The 27,909-nt window shown below is 40.1% G+C and overlaps 1 protein-coding gene across 1 annotated transcript; it reads left to right on the top strand.

Moving 5' to 3' along the window:
* The first annotated feature begins 21 nt into the window (after positions 1-21).
* Positions 22-27,909, top strand: LOC113449437 (dnaJ homolog subfamily C member 3-like). The gene is made up of 12 exons (XM_026720540.2): positions 22-199; positions 2,159-2,269; positions 3,751-3,875; positions 4,083-4,157; positions 4,967-5,110; positions 13,646-13,827; positions 17,865-17,984; positions 18,309-18,414; positions 21,542-21,662; positions 23,622-23,754; positions 24,827-24,975; positions 26,315-27,909. Exons 1-12 carry the CDS (start codon positions 52-54, stop codon positions 26,455-26,457), a joined length of 1,557 nt encoding a protein of 518 aa, XP_026576325.1. The 5' UTR covers positions 22-51; the 3' UTR covers positions 26,458-27,909.

Genomic DNA, 27,909 nt, shown 5'->3' with positions numbered 1-27,909 from the left:
TGTCGGCGACCAAATACGGATACGGAAGTGAGCGGATTCTGGAGCTGGGACATGGAGTACGGACAGCAGCCGGTATGGCGCAGCGTGGGGCTGCTTGGTCGAAGCGCGGACGGTCCCGTGTTCGGTCCGGGTAACTGTGAGAAGAGGTTGCTGTGGGCCGCTTCGTTGCTTTGCGTCTTGCTGGATCTACAGTTGCCAGGTAACCATAGTAACCGAAGCCCACCTACGTTTCCTTTTTGACCTTAGCAACCGAGCTTCCGGTGGTCCCGCCCCTTGTTGCCACAGTCGTTTCCTGTCAGTCTTTTTTTGCTCCCAATAGCCTTTTACCTTGGCAAGCTCCGCCCTGTTATTCCTCGGGAGACCTTCCCTTCTGGCAACGTGATTGGCTGGATTTGCCTGTGCTTCCACCAACCCACTTCCTGGTGTCATCCATTTAAGCCTTAGCATGTTCCTAGTCCTCAGTGATCTCTCTGTCTGATGGGACTTACCTGTTAACCCATTCGTTCTCTATAGCCTTATACAAGTAGTCCTTGACTTGCACAGTTCATTTAGTGACCATTCAAAGTTACAATGGCATTAAAAAGAGATTTTATGACCATTTTTCACCTTTGTGACCATTGCAGCATTTCCATGGTCAAAATTCAGAAGAATTGGCAACTGACTCATATTTATGACCCAGGGTCATGTTGTAACCTGGGGAAGCCAGATTCACTTAACTGTTTTCCTAACTACAGCGATTCACTTAAAAACTGGCAAGAAAGAAAGATCATAAAATGGGGCAAAAAACTCACTTAGGAAATGTTTCACTTAGCAAAAGAAATATGGTCACAAGTTGACAATTATCTGTCATTATTTTAAAAATCCAGGACAGGAGAAAAATAAATGTTCACTAAACTGAGCTGGTTTATTTCATAATTTAGTCATAATTTAAACCCCTCAAAACCTAAGCTATAAGGAGAGAATATCCTTGGTAGGGGGATACCAAGCAGGTAACCATTTTACATTTAAAAACAGCAAAGGTGTTATAACTATAAATGGCTAATTTAGTATGGCATCATTAAATAGAGTTATAATTCAAAACTTGGTGTAAAGTTTCAGTGGACTTCTAAACAGAAAGGCTGAAGGGTCTGAAGCAAATGCAGAAGAACATTTAAAGAACAAATAGCATCAAAAGTGTTCACATTCCAATCTATGGTTTTCAGGATTTCAGCACATTTCAGTATTATTTTCTAGCTGAGGCCTTTCAAATCTTACTCAGCATTGACTGGTGAAAGAAGGTCAGGAGCTCCGTGGTTCTCATGAAAGAGCAGCAATCTGCAAACTCAAAGCAAGTATTTTTTCACTCTTTCACTAGCATCCCTCCAAAACTCATACGGCCCTGATCTCACTAAGGTTCATTAAGCCAGTCTCTTTCCATAGGTACTGGGGCAGGACAATGTACAAACCCAATACAGTAATGCTATGTATGTTAAGCCAGTTTTTGTCCCTAATGTGGCTGCTTTTATTCTCGTATTTTAATAACTGACTTCTACTAGGGTTGAGCCACCCAGAGTCACTTTCAAGGGAAAGGGATTCCTCAGAGAGGGAGAGAGGAAGAGGGGAAGGAAAAGGAGAAAATTATTGAGGTGCTATCTTTGGTGTTCGCAAAAGAATTTGTTGTATCACCAGCTAGTTAAGAATGCATCAAGGATCTAGGTCAGAGTTTCTTAGCCATTTTTTAAAGTTGTGTGGACTTCAACTCCCAGAATTCCCCAGCCAGCATTTGAGGGCCTCAACTCCCCAAATCCCCCAGCCAGCACGTGAGGCCTTCAGTTTCCAGAAATCCCCAGCCAGCACGTGAGGCCTTCAGTTTCCAGAAATCCCCAGCCAGCACGTGAGGCCTTCAGTTTCCAGAAATCCCCAGCCAGCACCTGAGGCCTTCAGTTTCCAGAATTCCCCAGCCAGCACGTGAGGCCTTCAGTTTCCAGAATTCCCCAGCCAGCACGTGAGGCCTTCAGTTTCCAGAAATCCCCAGCCAGCACATGAGGCCTTCAGCTGTCAGAATTTTATACTAGCATGCTGTTGGCAAAGATGTTGAAGTCCAGTCATCTTAAAATTGCCATCATTGAGAAGCATGGTCCTAGCTCTTTGTCTCCTGAATCACTTCATTCTTTTCCAGGTTTGTTGGCTGCTGGGCAAGCTGAGATTGACAACCATCTAGAAATGGGTCGAAAGCTACTGGCTGCTGGGCAGCTGGCTGAAGCTCTCTCACACTACCATTCAGCAGTGGGTAAGTACTAGCCTTGGAATGCCAATTCAGGATGCCAACTGCCTATTGAAAAAAAGCTACATTGGCTGATAGAGTTACCTTAACATTGTGGCACTGTCCAATTTCTCTAGTAGGAGTAATTTAAAGCTATAGGAATCAGCCCAGGCCATTTAAAGGAGAATTAGATGAATCGGACTGGAACAAGTCTATCTTGTTCTTCAGCAAAAAAAATGACTATTAACTATTAATAACTTCTAAACAGGTAAATCTGCTACATCAGAGGTCTCCAAACTTGACAACTTTAAGTCAGTTCAACTCCCAGAATTCTTAAGTCCGCAAATCTTAAAGTTGACAAATTTGGGGACCCCTGTGCTGCATTGTAGGACTAGTGTGTTTTATAGGCTTAATAGATAAAAGTAAGAAGCTAAAAATAATGGCCCTGCTGCCAGGACCTGGATCAGTTTATTTAAAAAATATTATTTTAACTTCAAGTATTTTTAAAATCTTCTAATATGAAACACAAGGGAAAAATGCCATTTTTAAGATGTGCCTGCTATGAATGGGCCGTGTCTTTTGCAAAAAATAACCCCTCGCATAATGGTTTCTTCAAATTCAGATATTTTCTCCTTTTAGCAAACTTGATGAACTATTTATTAGATAAGTAGCAAGACTCCTTTCCTTCAGTAGCTGCTCTCAATATTTCTATTGAGATGTTTAGCCTGGCCTCCCTTTATCACAGGGCGCAATTTTCTCCCCTACCACCCATTTTTAATCTTCATAATAGTGCAGTAGACAATAGCAATATAATGACAGCTCCAGGATGCTCTGACCCACTGCTGGCAGCTGCTGCAGGAAGATGTAGCCATTTCTGCATTGGATCTTTTGCAAAACGACTCTGGGAAGGATTTTGCATACTCAGGCAGTAGCACCCAGTGAGGGACCACATTCTTTGTTTCCATGCTGCTTTTCTGGTGTTGCGCATCACAAATGGAGGCAGAGCTGCAAGTTGGCTAGTTTAGAATGCTAGCAAGGTTACCTGTTACTCTGCCTTCCTGCTTGATATACACTCAGTGACTGACAATATTCTAAGCAGAAATGATATTTGGCTCCATTTATTGAGAAAAATATAGTTTTATTAGTTCCTTGCATTAGTCCAGTGCACAGCCAGAACTGAGTATTGCACACCAAAATTCCTAAGTTCAACTTTTTTCTACCTTGACTGCCTCCCACTGCTGACACACACACACACACACACACACACCATGACCAATCAGGTTCAAGCAAGATGTTTTCAGAATGGTCACTTCAAGCTTAGGTTAGTATGCCGCTACCTTCGTCTGCCAGCTGGGTGGCCTTGAAGCAGTATCTTCTGGACATGAAGCAGTTACTTTCACTTTCTCCCTCCCATCCACCATCCCCAGAGTCCATTGCAGAGTTTCATGGTAATGAAGCACAAGCAAGCTGATACTGACACTGTGGCTGATTTCTTTTCTTCCTGTCAGAAATTGATCCGAAAAATTACCTTACCTATTACAAACGGGCCACCATTTACCTGGCTATGGGCAAGTTTAAATCAGCATTGCCAGATCTCTCCAAAGCTATTGAGCTCAAGCCAGACTTCCTTGCGGTAAGTTCTTTTTACTTTCACCTTCTGTCCTCCTGTCCTAGCTGACATTAAGCAGAGAGGGATTCTTAAGGAAAAATGGGATTATTCTGGTCCCAAGGTGCTGACCTGGTCTTTAAAAAAACAAACAATGGGCCGTGTTCTAATTTGGGGAAGTTCGTTCTAATTTGGGGAAGGCTCTGAAGGATCTGATCTTCTCCATTTCCACAGGCCCGGCTTCAGCGAGGCAATATCCTTCTGAAACAAGGGTACACCCAGGAAGCAAAACAAGACTTTGAAGCTGTGGTAAGGAAAATACCTGTTTCAAGAAACTTTTTAGGAATTATGCTCATATTCCCTCCCTGGCTAGATAGGATTTAAGGATATCCAGGTGTCATTCTTTTGATTTGTGCACCAGAAACAACATTCCTTAGTAGCAACAAATTCCGTTAGTGAGCTGACAGCCTGGGTTTTTGAATTAAAACCAGGGTGTTACAGAAAATACCTTTTTGAAAAGGGAAAGAGGGGTGGCCAAGATTATCGGGCTACTAGATAATCTGAATGCTTCTCCAGCCACAAATGAACCATGGGTTGGAATCTACCCATCCCATCTGATGCATCATGCAGTGATGCCTTGTCATTCTCCTCTTGACATCTCCCGCAGTGGGAATTGGACAGGGTGCCCTAGAAGCAGGACTTTTAAATATTTTTGTTCCTGTGGGATATTCAGCACCCTGAAATCTGTGGTGCCCAAACTCCAGTGTTTTCCTGTAGCAAGAAAGCGCTGCTTTTTAATGGAAAAAAATGCAGATTGAGAGCTGGAGTGGTGATTGTTTTTCTACCCTAAGCATTTCAGACATTTCTTCTTTGATCCCATCCTCGTGCCATGATTATTGTTGTTATTTTATGAGTTTCTATTCGATTATTTGCTGGATACTCAGAGTCTCTGGAGAGGGGTGGAATAGAAACACTGCTAAATAAACAAACTGCTGTCCAGATCTGTTTGAACTGAGCATTTTTCTTTAATATACTCCACAAAGGAATGTAAACAGTGTGTATCCATTTATATGCAGTATGTATACATAACTTTAAAAAAAAAAAAAAACTTTCCCCAGCTCAAGAGCAATCCGGATGATGCAGAAGCCCAGAACCAACTGTCCAGAGTCACTGAGCAGGAATTTTCCATGCAAGAAGCTCAGACTGCCTTTCAGAAAAAAAACTATCTGGGAGCAGTCAGTTTTCTGGATCGAGTAATTGAGGTACTTTCTTAACTTATCTTCTCTATGGTAACGTTGTCTAGCAGTCTTGCACTAGCACTGGAATTTTAAAGAAATTGACTGGGTCTCTCTCCTGTCCTAAAATGGTCTCTCATGTTTTACTGGCATTAGAATCAGTGGTGAAATGCTACTGGTTGGCCGAGCTGGTAGTAAAAAAGCTCTGACAATCAGCTGAGAGGATAAAGAAGAGAAAAGCGCAAGATCAGCAGTCCCGCCTCAGCTGGTGTTTAAAAAGCTGCATGCGGATGAAGTGCACCATCACCGAACTGGTAGGGAAACTGGTAGAATCCACCACTGATTAGAATCCAAAACTTCTAGGATCAATATGCAGATTGGTCTGAGGCCAACTAGATCCAAACCATGTCTATGGTATTTAGATGCCTTGAAGTCTGAACACAGCCCTTTTAAAGCAGCAATGGGCAGTATATATAGCATCCCTGTGAAGAAATCCTTTAGAAAGGTGTTAGAGCCATGGTGGCACAGTGGTTAGAATGCAGTTTTGCAGGCTGTTTCTGCCCACTGTCAAGAGTTCGATCCTGACTGGCTCAAGGTTGATTCAGCCTTCCATCCTTCTGAGGTTCGTAAAGCAAGGACCTAGATTATTGGAGGTAATATGCTGACTCTTAGAGAGGGCTGTAAAGTATTATGAAGTGTTGTATAAGTCTAAGTGCTATATTGCTATTAAGCAGAATTTACTTCTTTTGATGCGCTTTTATTCTGATATATTCAGTAGAACAGAGGTGCAAAACAATGAACGCAAGCCCCTGCAGGCAATATTTAACACTTTTTTGTTTTTTTCAAAATGGCTAATGTTTCTCAAGTGGTAGATTCTTTTTTTTTTTTATATAAATTTTTATTATTTTTTTAACATAAAAAACACAACAACAAAACATAAAAGTATCAGCTCCCCCATATTTTTGTACACACCGTAAGTCGGTTGGTCCATCGGTTTTGTGCATTCACCTCATAGTCACAATTACAGTTACTTTATATAATACTCTTATCAATACAAATTTATAAATCCTAGTATCTCTATTAAAGAAAAAAAAAAAAAAAAATTTGACTAAACTTTTATTCGGTCATGCCTTTATGAGATAACTATATTTTAAATATTTTATTCTAAAACAAATCTTATAATCATACCAATTCTATCCCAAATATGAAAAAGAAAGAAACAAAGAAAACTATTATATAAATATAGTATCAAAAACCAATAAAAGGAAAGGGAAAATAAAGTCATTATTATTCCTTATTATCTAACTTTTATATTTTAATATTTCATCATTCAACCATTGATAGAAAAGATCCCAAACTAAATAAAATTGTTTATCTTCTTGCTCTCTAATTTCAAAAGTCAATCTACTCATCTCAGCACATTCCAAAATTTTCTTTACAACTTCTTCTTGCAATGGAATTTTCTCATTTTTCCAATTTTTTGCAAATACAATCCTAGCAGCAGTCAATACATTTACAATCAAATATTTCAACTCTTTACTATAAGTATCTGGTAGTATTCCCAATAGAAAAAACTCCGGTTTCAAGTCTATATGCTTCTTTGTCATTTTTTCCAACCACATGTGGATTTTAGTCCAATATTTTCTAGCATCCTCACAAGTCCACCACATGTGATAGTATGAACCAGGTTTCTGATGACATTTCCAGCATTTTTCGATTTGTTCTTAAACATTCTTGCTATCCTTGTCGGGGAAAATGCCACCTGTAAAACATCTTATACAAGTTTTCTTTATAGGCTGTAGACATTGTCATTTTATAATTTTGCGACCATAATTTCTGCCATTTCTCTAAATCAATCCCATATCCAAAATTCCTCCCCACGCAATCATAGTTTCTTTAACTTGTTCTTCCTCAAGCTTAATTTGCAATAAATAACCATACAATTTTTTAATCACCTTTTCATCAGTACCCATCAAAATCTTATCCAAGTCAGTTTGCTTATCATAAAATCCCTCTGCTTTGGAATCCTCATAGTACTTTGAATATATTTGCAAATATGAAAACCAATTCATCCGTATACCTTGTTCTTCCAATTTTTGCATCGATTTAAGTTCACCCTTTTCATCTAATAATTCCCCATAGTTAACTGTTTGTTCCTTTTTATAGATTATAGGATAAGAAAACGCTTCTATCGTCGATAACCAAACTGGAATTTTCAAATAACACTGTTTTTTTATCTTCTCCCAATTCAACCACAGAGACTCCCGTATATAATGCCTTCTAAAATACCCCTGTGTTTTAGTTCCCTTGTACCATAAAAAAGCATGCCAGCCCAACAACAAATCATGACCTTCTAATGTCAACAATCTGGTTTTCCTTAATGTTATCCATTCTTTAACCCACGTCAAGTTTGCAGCTTGGTAGTACAACTCCCAATTAGGCAGTCCAAACCCTCCTCTAAATCTAGCATCCTGTAAAAGCTTTAACTTTATTCTTGCTTTCTTACCTTGCCATATATACTTCAAAACAATTTTATTTAAATCCTCGAAATATTCTTTTCCAAGCCTAATTGGTATTGTTTGAAACAAAAATAAGACTCTGGGTAAAATGTTCATCTTAATTGTTGAAATCCTTCCTATTAATGACAATTGTAAGTTCTCCCATTTTTTCAAGTCTTGAGCTATCTGTTGTTTAAGTTTAATATAATTATTCTCCTTCAATGTACTACATCTTGATGTCAAATATATCCCCAGATACTTAACCTTGTTTGTAACTTGAATTTTTAACAGTTCTGCCAACTCTTCCCTTTGTTTCAGCAACATATTCTTTGACAAAATCTTTGTTTTATCTCTATTTATTTTCAAACCAGCCACCTCCCCATAGACCTCTATCTTTTCCAACAGTTTCGAGGCTGTTTCTATAGGGTCTTCCAAGATAAAGACTAGGTCATCTGCAAAGGCTTGTAGTTTAAATTCTTCCTTTTTAATTTTCATTCCTTTTATAGTTTTGTCTTCTCTGATATTTCTGTTCAACACTTCCAAAGTCAATACAAATATCAAGGGAGAAAGAGGACAACCTTGTCTTGTGCCTTTTCTTATATTAATAGGATCTGTAAATTCTCCCTCCATCATTACCTTAGCTGTTTGTTCATTATAAATTGCTTCTATTGCCTGAATAAATCTTCTAGCAAAGCCCATCTGTTCCATTAAAAGTAACATAAATCTCCAATTCACGTTATCAAATGCCTTTTGAGCATCTAAAAATATCAAAGCCATTTGCTTTTCAGGATGTGCCTCATAGTATTCCAGGGTGTCCAGAATTACTCTCATATTGTCTCTAATTTGTCGCTTTGGCAAAAACCCATTTTGGTCTGGGTGGATAAAGTTATTCAAGTACTTTTAAGTCTTTCTGCTAATATTGAAGCAAAAATTTTATAATCTGCATTTAATAAAGAAATCGGTCTATAATTCTTGATTTGCAGTAGGTCCGCCTCCTCTTTTGGAATAAGTGTAATGTAAGCCTCTGACCATGTTTTAGGTATCATCTTTTTAACATAACTTCATTCATAACTTCTAACAGTGGAATACACAGTGATTCTTGAAAGATTTTATAAAATTCTACAGGAAACCCGTCTGGACCTGGTGCCTTTCCATTATTTTGTTTCTTAAGTGCTTGACTTAACTCCATCATTGTTATATTACTTTCTAGCATTTCTTCAATCTCTTTAGGTATCTTAGGTAGATTTGCATTCTGTAGGTATTGTTTAACTTTCTCCTCATCAATGTCTTCTTTCTTATACAAATGCTTATAAAAATCATAAATAATCTCTTTTTTTTCTTTGCTGCCATAACAAATTTTACCTTGATCGTCTATTAACTGCGGTATTTTCCTCGACTCTTTCTCCTTTCTCAATTTGTACGCTAGCCATCTACCTGGCTTATTTGCATCCTCAAAATAATTCTGTTTAGCATTCCTAATTTTCTGTGCCAGTTCTTCTTTCTCTATTAAATCCATTTTATGTTTAGTTATATCCAGTTTCATTTTAACATCTTTTCTGTGTGGCATTTTCTGTAATTCTTTTTCAAGTCCCTTATATTCATCATCCAAGGCTTTAAGAGTTCGCCTTTTCCTGTTGTTCTTTTTTCTTGTATAGTCTATTATCAAGCCTCTAACATAGGCCTTCATTGTGTCCCAAACATTCTGTATTGAGGTGTCTTCTTTTCTGTTCTCTTTAAAGAAGAAGGCCAGTTCTTTCTCCATCCATTGTATAAATTCCTTATCCTTTAAAATAGAATTATTTAATGTCCATCTCGATCTTTTTCTTTGGATGGGAGGAGCTTGCGCCGTGGCGATACGGTCTGCAATCGAGCTCCTCGATTGCAGCCGATATCTCCGCCACTGGCCGGTCCAACGGACCTACGCTGTCCCGTAGGGACAGCCATCGTGAAGAGCATATCCTGAGGATTCCGGGGATACCGCAAAATCCCTGGAGAGCCCGGGTGAAGCTCTTCTTGCCAGCGGCGGAGAGGCAGCCCCCATGCTGCTGAGGCCGGGGCGACTCCAGACGGAAAGAGTTTGAGAAAGAGTTTGTCGGTTGGGTGAGAACTTCTTTTTTTTATTTAATTTTTTGAATTTGGAAAGTTTACTCTAATTATCTGAAGAAACCTGTGTGATTTTTGTTTTGTTTTTTGACAAAATTGATTTAGCGGCGTTTTTTTAGGGAAACGTCAAAGAGAGAATCCATTTTTTTTCTTTTCTTTGCTTCCGGACTCTATTGTTACTTATTGGATAACTGGACTGTTTTCTTTTTTCTATATATTCATATGTTTTATTCTTCTTCTGGACTTTTTTTTTTTTTTTTTTTTCTGGGCTAGAGGCTTCTCTTGATTTTGTTTGATTTCTCGGTTTCTGTTTTGTGTATTCCAAGCCGGCTTTCCCTTAAGAGAGGAGGGGGGAAAGTGAGAACTATGATACTTTGTAACACTGCCACCTAGAGGCTCGGAAATATTTTAAAAAAAAGAAAAATAGACTCTTCTTCTCAAGGACATCCCCTGATAAGATAGAGGAAAGCACTTTGTGGAATATTATTACAGGTGTCTTTCTGGATATACATGGCTCAGCTTTGAAGCTTGTGGGAAAGAGAAGGGAGTTATAATTAGAGCCTTGGATAATTAAATAGAGTGCAGTGTTGTTGTTTTTTTTGAGTTCTGCCAACCCCTTCACTAACATCAAGGTCCTGACTTTTAAGCTTGATTTATTTGCAAAGGAAGCCTCTGAATTTCTTTTTCTACTTATATTTTATTTTGATTTAACTGATTTTATTTTTCTTTTGCCTATTTGGATCCTGTTTTCTCTTTTTCCTTTTTTTTTTTTTTAATGTACATTAGCGGACTATTTCTTTTTCCTTTTTTTTAATTGAGGTTTTTTCTTTTTCTTTTTTTTTTTCTGGCTGGACTAAGGTGTGGAATCTGAAGAAACTTATTTTTCTTGGTTTTTGTTTTGTTTTTTGTTTTTCTCTTTTTCTTCTTCCTTCTTCCTTTTTGGCTTTGTCTTGTTTATTATTATTATTGGGTTTTTATTTTTACTGTTACTTTTTTTTTATGGTTTTTTTTTCTTTTTTTATTGGACTAAGGTCAGGAAGAATTTGAAGAATTTTTTTTTTTTTTTTTTTCTTTTTTTCTCTCACTTTTGGCTTTTTTTATTGTTGGCCTTTTTACCTTGGATTAAAATTTCATATTTTTTTTTTCTCTTTTTTTTGTGGATTAAAATTTGAAAAAACTTGAAGAGTTGGAACCACTTAAAATGAGTAAGAAATTTATATCTTCGGGTGCCTCTATGTCTGCTTCTGCCTCCCCACCATCTGGACAGCGTTCAATTCAGACATTGTTAAAGCAAGATAAAGAGAAAGAAAAAGAACAAGAAAGAGTATCCTTCCAGATGATTATGCAAGGAATTCAAGATCTTAAGGTAAAAATGGATACTATTGAACAAAGAACAGGTAGGATGGAACAGATGATGGAAAAATATGAAGAGAGACTCCAAAATGTTGAAGAGGGAGGCAAACAAAGAGAGGAGAAAATTGGAAATATCGACAATAGATTAACAGCGATTGAACAAGAAAAAAGTGAGATGTTGAAGTGGGAGTTGGATAGATCAGAATTTTATCTTAGATTCCAAAATATAGAAGAAGAAAAAGGACAAGATTTGGTTGCGATAATGGTAGGAATTTTGGCGGAGGCGCTCGAGATAACAGAAGAGAAGATGATGGATGGAATTGATGAGATATATCGAGTTTTTACAAGATATGCGATGAGAAATAACCTACCCAGAGAAGTTCATATTAGATTTATTAAAAAATCTTTGAAGACACAAATATTGCAAGTAGCAAGAGGGAAGCCACTGAAATACAAAAGTAAAGAAATTTTGGTTTTAAAACAAATACCTAGAAGAGTGAGAGAGATGAGAAGAGAATACCGATTCCTGACTAAAAGGTTATTGGAAAAAGAGGTGTCTTACAGGTGGTTGATTCCAGAAGGATTGATGTTTACGTGGCAGGAACAGAGACATAGAATTGATTCAATTGAGAAAGCAGAACTGTTTTGCGCAGAGGTTTTTGGAGGCAGAGAAGGAGGAGCAGGAAAGGAGGTCCCATCAATTGAATCTCAAGAGGAACAAATGGAGGTTGGAAAAGAAGAAGGTGCAGTAGGTGGACAAGTGGATATTAAAGATCAACGTGAGGCAAGACCCACGAGAGTGGTTAAATCTAAATATAAAGCATAATTATGGAAGAAAAAAAATTGATTACAATGAATATAAATGGACTGAACTCAGCTGCTAAGAGAAGGAAGATTTTCCATAAATTAATGAAATTAAGGTTCGACATAATTTGTTTACAAGAAGTTCATATTAAAAAGCAACATGAACAATTGTTATTACAACCAAAATTAGGGAAATTGTTTACCTCTTTGACACAATCCAAGAAAAGAGGGGTGGTTTTATATATTAAAGAGGCCATTCCAGCAAAAATGATTTATACAGATGATGATGGGAGAATATTAATGGTAGAAATAATGGACAATAATAGAAAGATACTTTTGATTGCAATTTATGCACCGAATGATAAACAGGAAGAATTCTATAGAAAATTACATACTAAGACTGCCGAACTTGACTATGCTAATGTAATTATGATGGGAGACTTTAATGGAATTGTGGATAATAGACTTGACTATATTGCAACAACAGTAAAGCATAACAGGAAAATTCTTCCTAAATCCTTTTTTAAAATGATAGATGAATTAACTTTAAAAGACATATGGAGAGAAAGAAATGTTAAATCTAAGCAATTTACGTTCTATTCAAATAGGCATCTATCATGGTCCAGACTGGATATGATTTGGATCTCAACAGATTTAATGTCTAGTATTCAAGAAGTAAATATTGAAACAAGTACTTGGGCTGACCATAACCCATTGACAATTGAATGGAAGGGACAAAGTGGTAGATTCTTCAGTGGCTTTGTCCAGCCACTCAAATTTAGATTGATTGGATGGTTGTAGCTGGTGGCATTGAGGCTCTGTTGCAGCACACCTGGAGAACGTATTTGGTTAGGAAGACTGCATAAAGTCTATTCTAGAGAAAAGTAGTACTTAGAGGTGATGTGATAGCAGTCTTCCAATATTTGAGGGGCTACCGCAAAGAAGAGGGGGTCCACTTATTTTCCAAATCACTGAAGGCAGAACAAGAAGCAAAGGAGAAAAATAAGGAGAAATTTCTGTGAAAACAATCAGTGGAACGATTTCCCTCCAGAAGTTGTGGGTTCTCCATCACTGGAGGTTTTTAAGAAGAGACTGGGCAGCCATTTGTCTGGAATGGTACTGGGTGTCTAGCTTGAGCAGGGGATTGGATTAGAAGAGGGGTGTCAAACTGAAGAGGTGCTTAAATCTGGCCAATGGGACTGGCCTGGAAATAGCAGAGGACCTCTGCTAGCCAAAACAGGGTGGGAGGGGCACACATCCGTCCACACCGCCACACCCCATTTTGGCTGGCGGAGGACTATCAAGCAAATTAAAAACAAAACAAAAGGAGAAATGTTTCCCCTTTTGCATTTGAGCATGCAAGAAGGGACAGGAAAGAAAAAAAAGAAAGAGGAAAGAAAAAGATGAGAAGAGAGCAAGGAAGAAAAAATAAAGAGGGGAAGGAAGAAAAAATTAGAATGAAGAGGGAAGGAAGGAAGGAAGGAAGGAAGGAAGGAAGGAGATTATAAAGACTGAGGGAGGGTCTCAGGTAAGTCTTGTCTTACCACTTGGCCACCCCATGTGCCCTTCCCGAACACAAGTCCTGTGTCATGCCTACCATGACCACGCCCCCATCAATCCCCCCTTACCAGCACTCTGAGGCCAAACACAACCCTGATACAGCCCTCAATGAAATCAAGTTTGCCACCCCTGGACTAGAAGATCTTCAAGGTCCCTTCCTGTGATGATGTTGATGTTACCACAATTAGGCTGAGTAAAACCATTGCATCCCCATTCTCTCCCCGCACCCCCGGCTTTCTTTCAGATCTCTCCTTGGGTTCCAGAACCCAAAGAGCTGCGCTCCGAGTGTTACCTCCATCTTGGGGACTACAACAAAGCCATCATGGATTTGAAGCCCACCACTAAGCTGCGGAATGACAACAGGGCCGCCTTCCTTAAGCTTAGCAAGCTCTATTACAACTTGGGAGAGCACGAGGAGTCCTTAACGTGAGTGAGCGATATTAAATCCAATGCTCTGTGTGTGTGTGTTTGTGCGCGTGCTTCTGGCATACATACTTAGCAGATGAGCAACACACAGACCATCATCAACCCCAAGAACTGTCTTCTGGAGTCCCCCAGCATCCCAAGGTCTGAATTCTGGGTTTCAGGAAAAAAGTTGCACTGTGGGAACGGTAGCAATTTGCCCTCAATTTCCATTTTTCAAATGAGTTACAAGGAAGTCCTCAACTTGCCACTAAAAAAATTCTGTTGCTAAGCAAGGCAGTTGTTAAGTGAGTTTTGCCCCCATTTTACAACTTGTTTTGCCAGAGTCGTTAAGCAAATCATGTGGTTAAGTGAATCTGGCTTCTCCCATTTGATTGTTGGAAGGAAATGGTGATCACATGATCCCAGGATAATGCAACCCATCCTAAGTACATGCCAGTTGCCAAAGGCCCGAATTTGGATCAGGTGATCCCTGGAGGTGCTGCAGTGGTCATAAGTATGAAAACCAATCATAAGTCAATTTTTCAGCACCATTGCAACTTCCAACGGCCACTAAATGAGTGAAAGTCAAGAGCTATCTGTATGAAATTGGCCACAATGATGTCCAATAGGATGTGAATGAGAAGAGAAACACAGATCTGGCAGAAGGAGGGTGAATTTAGTCATCTGAAGCTAGTAGAGGTAGTTCTTGTTTAGCCAGTGTCTCATTTAGCGACCATTCACATTTACAGTGGTGAGGGGAGGAAAAGAAAAAAACCTTTACAACTAATCCTCACATTTAACAACCTGTAAGGTCCATTAAGAAAAGAGAGAGAAGCGGAGGTAAAATCACAAGCACATGTGTGGTTACAGTGATTGCTTTGCTTAACCAAGTTGCTGGTCCCAATGGCAGTTGTTAAATGAAGACCATCTGTAAATGAAGCATGGACATTGCTCCATGGCCAGTCAAAAGACCAAGAGGAAAAATTGTGCCCAATCTTTCCCATTGCTTGAAGTCAGCCCTTCTCAAACCTTTTAATGTTAGGACCCTTGTCAAAAATGATAAGAGGACCTCAAAAGAGTTTGCTTTTATGTGGTTTAGATTCGTTGACATTTACTGCATTGGAAATAAAATTGAGAAAATGTAAAATATTTATTCATGAGACTTCCACAGACCCCCTGAAATTATTGCCACCCTGGAGAAACCACTGCTTTAAGTCTTTAATAATTTAAGCAAAAAATATATACCATAAATCACAGTTAGACTTAGTCTTGGAATAATTTTGTCGTCATTTTAAATGTACAGTAACCGGCATACGTTAAAATGAAATTTCATTGCAATACAGCTCTTAAAGGGGTCATCACCTCCAATATGCACTACATAAAGATGACAAAAGTGTATATGTATAAATAAGAAAGAAAAAAAAAGAGAAAGAAAAAAAGAAATAATATACCCACATATGTTATATGACACAGAAACAACAGTCTAGTTATGATATATAAATGTACATAGCAAGAAAAAGTTGATTGAGTTTGCTCAGGATACAATGCTGTAAAATGTGGTTTGCAAGCCACAATGGTATCCTATTAGCTTTTTAAGGAAGGCCAGGTCAAAAAAACAGGTATGAAGCTGAAATTCCCAGAATGCTTTTTGTTGATGTAGGGGAGAAAAACAAAGTCTATCAAGAGGTTGTTGTGGGGGTTTTTTCCACTGCTCCGCTTGTATGCCAAATAAACTCAAGGCGGGGTCATCTTGAGTTTCTTCTTCTCCTCACACTGACTCATCCCTTCTGAAACTTTCCCTTTGATGGCGGGATTATTCCCTGTTCTCAAGGCCAAGTCTGCATTCCTTCACACACGCCAAACCCAAATTAGGGAAGTCACATGGTGGCTTCGCAGAATTTGAGAGCTCGAGTCAGTGTACCTTGAACGAGCCTGCTTTCCTTCCCAGATATACAACAAGAAGTTGTTGAAACCTCCAAGAACACTGGAGGTTTTTAAGACGAGATTGAATAACCATTTGTCTGAAATGGTATGGGGTTTTCTGCCTAAGCAGGGAGTTGGACTAGAAGACCTCCAAGGTTCCTTCTGTTATGTTATTCTAGTCTAGTCTATCATACCCATTCTCTTGTTGTTTATATACCATCCCTGGGGTAAGGATAAGTGGAGTAATGCTTATGATCTGACATCTTGCACTACAGGTAGTCCTCAACTTCCCCTTTAGTGAAGTTCCTTTAGTGACCATTCAAAGTTACAACAGCACTGAATAAGTAACTTAAGACCATTTCTCATGTGATTAAAATTCAGACGATGGGCAACCAGTTCATATTTACGACTGTTGCTGTGTCCCTAGGTCACGTTATCCTTTTTTGTGAACTTCTGACAAGCAAAGTCAAAGAGGGAAGCCAGGTTCACTTAATAACCGGGTTACTTACCTAACAACTGAAGCAAGGAAGGTCATAGAATGGTGCAAAACTCACTTAACAAAGGTCTCCCTTAACAATAGAAATTTTGGGCTCAATTGTGATCGTAAGTCAAGGATTGACTATGTAGAAACTTGGCAAATCAACAGATTTGATGGAACTTCTTTCCCCAACTTTGAAATATATACAGGTAATCCTTGACTTAACGACCACAGTTGAGCTCAAAATTTCCTTTCCTAGGCAAGAAGTGAGTTGTGCCCCATTTTTACGCCCTTATTTGCCACAATTGTTAAGCGAATCACTGCTGTTGTTGAGTGAATTGTGCGGTCATTAAGGGAATGAGGCTTCCCCATTGACTTGCTTGTTGGAAACCCAACTGGGAAGGTTACAAATGGTGATCACAATACACAACAGTCATAAATGCATGCCAATTGCCAAGCGCCAGAAATTTGATCACGTGACCCTGGGAATGCTGTGGTGGTTATAAGTCACTTTTTCTTAGTGACTTGGTCACTAAACAAGTGACTGTAAAACCAGGACTATCTGTATATCATCTTTGGAGCATCATTATCCCAGGACTCATATTGGCTTCTGCCCTTTTGGTCTTTAGGAAGGGTCTGAATGCTTCCTTTGCCATCTTGCTTGGGAACCTGATAGCATGGAGCCTGCAAAATGGCTGTAATGTTAATAAATTGGATTGTGCTTCCTCACATTACGTTTTTTTTCTATGATTTTAATAACATTTTTATTGTTTAAATGGGTCTTATTTTGTTCTCTTTGACACATTCTCATCATACACCAAATAATAATTGTGCAATTTGGGTTATTTAGGGTATGTGGGTTTGGGCGTTAACACTGAGCTGTATGGGAAAATAAATAAATAAATGGCTACATCAAAGCTTCCCGATGGAGTAAATTCAGATGCCAAAGCAGTTTTATTTTTTAAAAAAACATGCATAGAAAAGAGAAGCTTATAATTAATCAAGGAGAGAAGCAACATAGAACTGAGAAGAAACTACCTCACAGTGAGAACAATTAATCAATGGAACGATTTGCCTTCAGAAGTTCTGGGGCTACAACACTGGAAGTTTTTTAAGAAGAAATTGGACACCCAAGTGTCTGAAATGGTACTATAGGGTTTCCTGCCTGAACCAGAGGGTTGGACTAGAAGACCTCCAAGGTCCCTTCCAACTCCATTATTCTGTTATGCCTTCAATTTCTTTGAATTGTCTGCTTATCTTCCTTCTTCTGGAGCTTTAATTCAGAATAGAATTTGGAGTGGCTTCCCAGCCTCTTCTTAAAAGCCTCCAGTGATGAAGCACCCAGAACTTCTGAAGGCAAGCTGTTCCACTAGTGAATTGTCCTCACTGTTAGGAAGTTTATCCTTAATTCCAGGTTGTTTTCTCCTTGATTTCTTTCCCTGTATTGTTTCTTGCCTGCCTTGTGATGCTTTGGAAAACAATTCGATACCCTCTTCTTTGTGGCAGACCCTCAAATACCACTTATCAATTCTGGGGGACATTCTTCAGGGAAGAGATCCCTTAGCAGAGGGCCTCTCTCTGCCTCAGTTTCCCTTCCTGGAAGGCTTTAAACATCTCCCTCTTTCAGTTCTCGCTCTCAACCTTTTTCCACACACAGCCAAGTACGGGAGTGCTTGAAGCTTGATCAAGATGACAAGGACTGTTTTTCCCACTACAAGCAAGTGAAGAAGCTCACCAAGCAGCTGGAATCCGCTGAGGAGCACATCAAAGCTCAGAGGTGGGTTTTCTGTTTGCATGGGTACCAATATCTAAGCTGAGCAGCCCCCTCCAAGCTCCATTTTCTCTGGCAGAGGGCTGCAGGAAGCCAGCACAGCCAAAAACGGAGGTCCATTTTGCTGGCAGAGGCACTGTGGGCCAGTCCTTTGTTTCCAAGGCAACCCCGCATGCCAGATCTAAACACTTTGGGCCTTGAGTTTGACACCCTGCTCTAAAGTGCTATGGAGCGGTATATAAGTCTAAATGCTATTACTATATCCATGTTCACTAGCTGTGCTCCATGTCCAATCTTGGTTTTTTTTACTTGGCTGTTCTCTAATAACAGATATGCAGATGCGATCGAGAAGTACAAAGCCACCATGAAAACAGAACCCAACATAGAGATCTACACCATAAAAGCGAAAGAACGGATCTGCCACTGTTTATCCAAGGTAGAGGCTGAACCTGGGGAACTCCTCCAAAATGGGTTTGAATGAACAAATAAACTATTTATTGGCTAAGTGATTAGACACACAAGGAATTTGTCTTGGTGCATGTGCTCTCGGTGTACATAAAAAGAAAAAATATATTCATTAAGAATCATAAGGTACAACACTTAATGATAGTCATAGGGTACAAATAAGCAATCAAATCATACTTGGAAACAGTCAATATAAATCATAGGGATACAAGCAACATGGTTACAGTGATACAGTCACAAGTGGGAGGAGATGGGTGATAAGAATGATGAGAATATTAATAGTAATAATCATGCAGACTTAGTAAATAGTTGGACAGTGTTGAGGAAATTATTTAGTAAAGTGATAACTGTTCTTGTGTCTAGTTGTTCTGCTGTGCAGTGCTGTGCAGTGCTCTATAGCATTGTTTTGAGGGTAGGAGTTTAAACAATTTATGTCCAGGATGTGTGGGGCGGGGTCTGTAAATATTTTCACAGCCCTCTTTTTGACTCGTGCAGTATACAGGTCCTCAACGGAAGACAGATGGTAGTAATTGTTTTTTCTGAAGTCCTAACTACTCTCCAAAGTCTGTGTCTGTCTTGTTGGCTTGCAGAACCAAACCAGACAGTTATAGAGGTGCAGATGACAGACTCAATAATTCCTCTGTAGAACTGGATCAGCAGCTCCTTGGACAGTTTGAGCTTTCTGAATTGGCACAGAACATTCTTTGTTGTGCTTTTTTGATGATGTTTTTTATACTAGGCATCCATCTTAGGTTTTGAGATATGATAGAACAGAGAAATGTGAAGGTCTCTACTGTTGATACTGTATTGTCTAGTATTGTAATAGGTGGTAGCATGGGAAGGTTTCTCCTAAAATCTACCACCATTTCTGCGGTTTCGAGTGTGTTCAGTTCCAGATTGCTCCGGTAGTTTGGGTTCCTGGTAATTAACCATCATCTTTGGGAAGCTGCCTGGGTTGATAGAATATGGCCAGAGGCCAGAGAAAGTGCAAATGCTTAATATCATAAATTTGAAATGGGGATCTGTGCTTGCTTCCTGGATCTACTATCAGGCCTCTGTCTACCTGTCTGGTTCTATTGCTCCACCTATCTGAGATTTTCCTTCCTTCCTGTATAACAATAGAGCTTATATAACGCTTCACAGTGCTTTACAGCCCTCTCTAAGCAGTTTACAAGTTAGCATATTGCCCCCAACAACCTGAGTCCTCATTTTACCAACCTTGGAAGGATGAAAGGATGAATCAACCTTGAACCGATCAGGATCAAACTCTTGACAGTGGGCAGAATCAGCCTGCAAAACTGCATTCTAACCACCACAGCTCAGTGGAGACGTGGTCCTTGATCTGAACCCTTGGCCAAGCATATCTCCAGATGTTTTGGAGGACCACGCTAGCCAGTACTAATAGAAATCATAACCCAAGGCATTTGCAGGACTCTGAAATTGTAAAAAGATGCACTAAAAAGGTTTTTTCAGGTATTTTGCCCCAGAATTCTCCTGACCTTTCTTCTACTTGCTGGAAGAAATGGCACAGGGCGGGTTTAGTTGTCAAATCCTCCTGGCCCATTCAAAAGGCATTAAAAACCTATTTATTTTTTCTTGGGTTCCTGGGACAGGTTGATGGGAGTCCTCATTTTGAGGAGGCTAACAATTGCAAGTTCCTGATGATTTAGAGAGTATCTGTTTATATTCTGATGGAATTGGTTGTTTTTGCTTAATTGAGGAATTCGTTGTACAGGTAGTTCTTGACTTATGACCAGTTGCTTAGTGACCGTTAGACATTATGACCTACCTGAAAAGGAGAACTTACGACCCAGATCTAAGTTCTGATGGTCATGCCTCCCCTGCCCAGATCACACAACCACAATTCGGGCATTTGCGGCATCCCGCAGACCTACAACCCCATTTTATGGCAGTTTTGCCAAAAACTGGCACTTATTTCCAGCAAAACCACACCCACAATGGATTTGCGCTTACAACCACTGTGTTTGTTTTTTTTAAAAAAAAAACTTTGGGTTTGTACTTATAACTGCCATGCTTGCTTACCGACCAGGTGTTCACATTTAGGACCATTCCTTTGGCTTAATGACCCATCACAAAAATGTAAAATCAAGTCAGTCACATGACCAACCATTAGAAGTTAATCAACCTAAAGGGCAGACTCCATTCTGGTGATAACTCAAAGGACTTTCTGTAAGCTGTCCAGAATCAACAGTATTCCATTGGGGAAGGCTTATGCATTTCTTTAAAATGATCAAGTAAATAAAATTAACTTGAGGGTATGTTATTAGAGTCCTATTGTGAGATCATGGGGTAGATTGGAGCAAACGGCCAGGGCCAGGAAGGGATCTGTGAATATGTTAGTCGAACAAAGAGCACCAAACATCGCAGTTCTCTTTTAAGGTAAAAGTAAATATTCCCCTCACACATAGGTTCTAGTCGTTTCCGGCTATAGGGGGCACTGCTCATCTGTTACAAAGCCAAAGAGCCAGCGCCATCCGAAGATGCCTCCATGGTCATATGGCCATCATGACTAAAAACCAAAGGTGCACGGAACACTGTTACCCTCCCACCAAAGGTGGTCCTTATTTTTCTACTTGCATTTTACATGCTTTTGAACTGCTAGGTTGGCAGGAGCTGGGACAAGTAATGGGCGATCACTCTGTTACATGGTGCTAGGGTTCGAACTGCCGAATGGGTGACCTTTCCTGATCAACAAGCTCAGTGTCTTAACCACTGAGCCACTGCATCTCTTTTACCTCCTGTTAAATTTATATCTACTGGCAAAGAAATAAAGGGAGATTAGCATAGATCTATTTTAAGTTATTTAGCTCTCCTTAGCTAGCCATACCCTCCTCAGCTAGCCATACCCTTCATACCTGGGCTAAATACTAGCTTGAAATAGATCTATAGTATTCTCCCTTTATTTCTTTGTTGGTATAATATAAATTCAACACAAAAAATAATTTGTCGCGAAAGTGACTACCTGCGAAGCTTCTGGATTGGGGCTGAAAGGCAAAAGTGGAAGCAGTATGCCCTGTCCCGTATTTGGGTAGACCAGGTTGCCCTGATTAAAAAAAGCATTTTACCTCCTGTTCCAGAGCAAACGGACCGCAGAAGCAATAGATCTCTGCAGCGAAGCCCATCAGCTTGATCCCAGAAATATTTTCATCCTGCGCGACCGAGCAGAGGCTTTCATCCTTAATGAAGAATTTGAGAAAGGTCAGCATCTGAGACAACTCATTGCCACCATGGGGGGGCAGGGGTTTCATCTGATTAATTTCTCTTTTCATCCCAGGCTTAACAACCTTGCTTGTTTATTTTTTATTCTGTTCAGTCATGTTTAATTCTCAAAAACTGCCTAGACCAGGGGTGTCAAACTCAATTTCATTGAGGGCTACATCAGGCTTGTATTTGACCTCGGAGGGGGGAGCCATGCCAAGGGACATGGCATGGTGGGTTTGGGTGGGCATGGCATGGGACTAGTGTCAGGGAGGGGGGCACCTGGAGTGGCCAAGTGCTAAGGCAGGACTTCCCTGAGACCCTCCCTCACATAATCTTCCTTTTCATTTTCCTTCTCTCTTCCTTCTAATTTCTACTTCCTTACCCTCTTTCCTTATTTTTTCTTCCTTGCTCTCTTCCCACCTTCCCTTCTTTTTCTTTGTCTTCCTTCTTTCTCCTTTCCTGTCTCTTGGATGCTCAAATTCAAAAAGGGAAACATTTCTCCTTTTGTTTTTAGTTTGTTTTGATAGCTCTCTGACAGCAAAAATGAGGGCACCCGTGCCTCATTTTTGCTAGCAGAAGCACTGCGGGCCGGTGCTTTGCTGTTTTGAGGCCAGCCTGCGGGCCAGATCTAAGCACTCCACAGGTTGAATCTGGCCCATGGGCCCGGAGTTTGACACCTCTGGCCTAGACAAGTCCCTGCTATTTTCTTGGCAAGGCTTTTCGAAAGTGATTTGCCACAGTCTCCTTCCTAGGGCTGAGAGTGTATGACTAGCTAGGTCACCCAGCTGGCTTTGTGCCTAAACCAAGACTAGAACTCAAAGTTTCCTAGTTCCAAGCCTTAACCGCAATTTCAGACTGGTTTTCTGGCTTATACATTTCTTGGCAAATGTTATCGTTCTGGTCAAACCACTTTCTAATCGCAAAATACAGAAGCCACATGAAGCAAGCCCAATAGTTCATTTCCAGCCCACCTAAGAATCTCATCCAGAGGCAACAAAAAGCGATTCCAAACATCTCATATCTCGAACCTGAGAGTGTTTTTTTAAAAACCCAAGACTTTATTATCAGCAGGGACAAAAATGGGACCAAATACCAAACAATTACTGAAATGGGATCTCTTCTGTTATATCATGTTATAATTGTGCACCTAATGCTACTGCAGATTTTTTTTTTTTAATGTAGCTGGAAGGGAGATATATGGCTCACCACCAATTCCTTTACAGCAGGGTTGTCAAACTCGCGGCCAATGGGCCGGTAAGTCATGCACTGGCCACGCCCATCCCTGTTTTAGCAAAAGGGAAAAAAGGTGTGATATATCATGTGATAATGTGACAACGCATGTTTGATACCTCTGCTCTAGAGCACCACACAAACACACACACCAGATGGATAGGTGTACACTCCGGCCTCCTTTTCCTTTTCTTTCTTTTTTTCACATTTGGGAGGTTAAGGGGTAAAATTAGTGCCTTGAACATCAATGGTGACTCTGAGTCATCCAGGCCATGGTTGTCTCAAAGGTGCTTTCCCCCTCCCCCACTCCAAAAGGCAACTGGGCTTTCTTGGTTTTTACCTTTGAAAACATTTTGCATCTCATCCAAGAAGCTTCAAAAATGTTTTTGAAGAAAAAAAAACACAAGAAAGTCCAATTGCCATTGGGGGATGGGGGGAAAGCGTCTTTGGGATGGGTGCCCTGAACCTTGCAAGACACTTTTTACTCCTTAAAGTTCCTAAAATGGGTGCCTTGGGATTAACACGGTCTCTAAATATGAGTCCTACCCCTGCCTATTTTTGGAGAATAACTAATAACCTGAAGAGTATCTGCTACTTGTAGATGAAGGTTGCATATTTCCATTTAATGGAATTCTATAAAAGTCTTTGACCGAAGAGTCAAAGCTGGAAGGGGAGGAAACTTTCACATTTAAAGGATTAAAACTAGCCTTTTTTTTTAATCTCTAGCCATTGAAGATTATCAAGAAGCGAAAGAATTTGATGCTGAAAATGAAGAATTAAAAGACGGACTCGAGAGGGCACAGAAACTCCTGAAACAATCCAAGAAGAGGAACTATTACAAAATTCTTGGAATTCAGAGGTAAGCAGGTTCATCTTTGGTATCCAATGTCTTTCACAATCCAGGATTAAAACTGCTGAGAGGAATTCCCCTGTAATAGAACGTTAAAACCTGTACTGTACTCTAACCATGAAGGTTGAAGTCCTGGTTTAATGATTTTGGGAAGCCAGAGCAGTTGTTGCACTTTTGTCACCTCAAGGCTTCTTTCTACAAGGAAAAAAAAACAATCTATTGAATTAACAAGGCCATCTTGCCTGAATGAACAGCACGTTCAGCCAAGCCTGTTTTTATAAACCATAGCTTGTTGACTAAGCCACAACAGCTTGTTCTCACCCAAGTCATAATTGGTAGACTCAAACCTAGCCCCAAAGAAGCAGATCTCATTATGGCTTAGAATTGCAGAGTCCCGTAAGAGTGAGAACTTCTCAAATACCTATGAACTATAGGTAAAGATTTCCCCTGTTCAGTCATGTTCGAATTTAGGGGGTGCTCATCTGTGTTTCTTAGCTGAGGGAGCCAGCATTGTCCAAAGACACTTCTGTAGTCATGTGGCAGCAGGAATATACCCGAGGAGCATAGCATATATAACCGAGGAGCATAGAATGCTGTTTCCTTCTCACCAAAGCGGTATCAATTTATCTACTTGCATTTGTCTGCTTTCGAACTGCTAGGTGGCAACTCACCCCATCGCATGGTATTGGTGCTATACCTAATAGAAAAAGTTCATCAAACCTATCTTGGATTATCTTTATATATTAGGTGAGAAGGAAAAGAAACCACCGCTTGGGCTCTAAACTCATTTATAGGAGTGTAGTTCAAAATATTTTTACTTCTGTGTGAATCTGTATGAATCTCCAATAATTATAGCATTGTGGACATACTGTAGACAAAAGGAGTTCTTTTGGTTGTTTCTTTTTAATTTGCCTCCTGCAATCTGCCATTCTCCCTGCCCTCCATATTCCCACCAGCAGAAGGATGACAAATGAAGCTTCTCCTGGGTATTGTTCATAACACGGAGCTAATTTTTGGCCCCCAAGGGAGGGATGCTTCAGATCTCCCTATCCTAAACAGGCCTCTTTCTCCTGCCCCCCAGGAATGCCAATAAGCAGGAGATCATTAAAGCATACCGAAAGCTGGCTCAGCAGTGGCACCCCGACAATTTCCAGTCGGAAGACAAGAAAAAGGAAGCTGAGAAAAAATTCATCGACATTGCAGCTGCTAAAGAGGTCCTGACAGATCCAGGTAAAATGACTGAGCTTATCATAACCTTCTCCTTTTTCTCTAAAAGGGGGCATTTGCAGATAAAGCAGTTTTCTCATCCTTTCTTATCCCAAATGATGGAGCATACAGCATTCATTTCCCCACATTCAGTCAGTACTGAGGATGCTTCTTGGATGAGAAGCGAAGCATCTTTGACAAAAAAACAAACAAAAAAGTCCAGTTACCTTTTGAAAAAACAGTTTTGGGAAAAGAGCAGAAAAACCAGATGCGGAAATATCTATCAGTAGGTGTGGTAAATATCTGAAATAGTTTGTGGGAGTGACCTTGAGGGACAGGAGAAGAGATGCTGCTTAGGGAAGGATCAGATAAAAGTACGAAGAACCCATGATGGCTTAATGGGTACAGAAAGAAGCTTAAAAAGGATCTTCTCTAATTGTTAAAGATGATGGTGGGAAATTTGTATTTTCAGACTTGCAAGATTCTATTAATGTAGCCCAGGGATGTACATAACATTACACACGCAACCATCCCAAGCTCCATTTTCAATGGCAGAGGCCCCACAGGCTGGTCCTTCCCTATTTCCAGGACAGCCCCATGGGCCAGTTCTAAGCACCCCACGGGCCTTGAGTTTGACACCCCTGATGTAACCTTACAACAAAGTAGATGTCAGGGTTCTGAGGATTGCCCTAATTAGATCAGGAGCTTCAAGCCAAGCTTCAAAAAAATTCAAAAGATTTATTAGGAGCAACATGTCAGCATTAACCTAAATGAAACCAACTCTGGTATGCGTAATTTACAGTCATCTGTGACCCTGTCCCCCCCCCGTCCCCCCCGTATCATAAATCAGATTTTCCAATGAAGCACATTCGTGGGCTTGGTGTCATCAATCACATTCTCCAATGAAGGATTTTCGTGGGCAGAAAATCCGGTAGCTTAGCTACAATCTTTGTAAGATAAGGGTGGAATGTAGTTCTGGTTTTAAACTGTCATACTGCTCCTTCAGATCTCCCTCCTTTCTTCCTTTATGGCAACTCAAGAACAGGCATAGGAATATTTTACAATTTGACAGTAGAATTGTCTCATCTGCTCAGGTTTCCTGTCCGGTTTTCCTGTGAGTGCTGACAATACCAAATTAAGACCATCTCCTGATCTTAGCCTGGTCTTCCCACCCACCCCTAACATCTTCTCAGTTGGTTGTTGTTGTGGGTCCTGCATCAGTGGAGGTTTTTAAGAAGCAGTTAGACAGCCACTTATCTGAAATGGCATAGGGTCTACTGTTAGAGAGTGGGGGTTGGATTAGAAGACCTCCAAGGTCCCTTTTCAATTCTGTTATTCTCTTATTTCTCTCCCCACCTTCCAGAAATGCGACAGAAATTCGACTCTGGCGAGGATCCTTTAGACCCGGAAAATCAACAAGGAGGATCAGGACATCAGCACCAGTGGGCATCCGAATTTAACCCCTTTGGCTCTGGGAACTTTCATTTTAAGTTTCATTTCAATTAATCCGCCTGAGCCCCCCGAAGACCAATGCAACACCTTGGCCAGTGAGTTGGACACAAAGAGGACAATAACAATTCCTACACAAATGGAAACTGGGGGAGGGAGGTTAGTTTCCTTATTTATATTTTCAAGTATCCCTTTCCAGATGAACAGAAATTTGTTCCTCAAGATAGTAACCTGGACCACAAGGAAGATGGCGACCTCTTGCTTCTAGCTGCGATTCCCATGAAACAGTTATTGGGAAGAGGGGGATTTATGATGCATGCAGAGCCTTAAACCCGTCTGTGCATCCCATCTTTTTTAGGGATGTTTTCAAACTTAGGTTGAGCTCAATCCTTGTAGTCCATCTAAACATCTTTCAAGTTCTTTGTTGCACCTGCAAGACCCGAGAAGCTCTGCCAGCCCTTTGCCAAGTAAACAGTTCATTTTTAAATCCCAGCAAGGCAAAAGTGTTCCCCCCGCTTTTTTTTTTCTTTCTCTCTCCTTTTTCTCTCTATCTTTCTTAAAGGAAAAGCATGCGATTTTGAGTTCACCTTCCCAAAGAAAAGCTTGGCTGGACATGTTGACATTTGATTCATGCCATGTGTGGTTTCAGTAACAGATGCCGACGGGAGAAAAGGCCAGCTGGCTCCTGCCAAGAATTGTGTTTTTGTGCCATCTCTCGGTAGGGAAGGAGTTGTGGGGGAGGTTTAAACTTTTGGGGCAAGATCTTTTCAACCTTGAAATGAGGAGGAAACCCCTGTGTTAGACTGGAAAAGGGGAAGAAAAATAAGGTTGGTTTGGTTGCTTTGAGCCTTTCTGGATGGTGTTCTTTATTGATGGATGTTGGTTTTGCACATTGACTGATCCTTCTTTCAAATACTGGAGGAGGACTTGAAGAACAGTATGGATTCAGAAACAAAAATTGATACCCTTCGTGATACCCTCCCCTCTGTCCCAGAATTTAATATTTTCTGGGCATAGTCGGACAGCTCTACCACTCACCGTTTTTTCTACAGTTAGTTTTAAAAAAAATTTCCTCCTCCTCCTTCCATTTTTATCTAGTACAGTCATTACATAAACTTTGTCTGTTTCAGTTGTCATCGGAGTTCAAGGGGGGGGAAAAGATTAAGGAGAGGTATTAATATCCTGTCTTTACCAAGAAAGTGTCAAGATTAAACATTTTGTATTGCAGAAATAATTGATTTTTTTTTCAACCTTTAGCATTTTGCTGGAGCAAAGGTTGAGGAAGCGACCTAAAGTGCTGAGTTAAGAAGGCTGAAGGTTCAGCATAATTTGCCTCCCGAGTTCTGAGCCAGAAGAAAAAAATAAAATACATTTTAACTCGGGTTGAAAGCGAGCATTTTAAACTGGGTGTAGTTGGGTAAGACTGGAGTACGAATAGGTAGGGCTGTGCATAAAAGAGAAATCTTTTTGTTTCCGGTTCTGAGTTAAATAGATCGATCTGGAACATTC

The sequence above is a fragment of the Pseudonaja textilis genome, chromosome Z (genome assembly GCF_049901715.1).
Source record: "Pseudonaja textilis isolate UNSWEBS1 chromosome Z, rPseTex1.2, whole genome shotgun sequence".
NCBI classification, from domain to species: Eukaryota; Metazoa; Chordata; class Lepidosauria; order Squamata; family Elapidae; genus Pseudonaja; species Pseudonaja textilis.
Note: the sequence above shows the minus strand (reverse complement) of the source record. Positions and strands in the feature narration are given on the sequence as shown.

Bases quoted from the DNA above. Each gene is read 5' to 3' on its own strand.
- LOC113449437 (XM_026720540.2), top strand. From the start codon at position 52: ATGGAGTACGGACAGCAGCCGGTATGGCGCAGCGTGGGGCTGCTTGGT. The intron at 3,876-4,082 runs GTAAGTTCTTTT...CCATTTCCACAG, and splicing joins TCAAGCCAGACTTCCTTGCG to GCCCGGCTTCAGCGAGGCAA. The intron at 17,985-18,308 runs GTGGGTTTTCTG...CTCTAATAACAG, and splicing joins GAGCACATCAAAGCTCAGAG to ATATGCAGATGCGATCGAGA.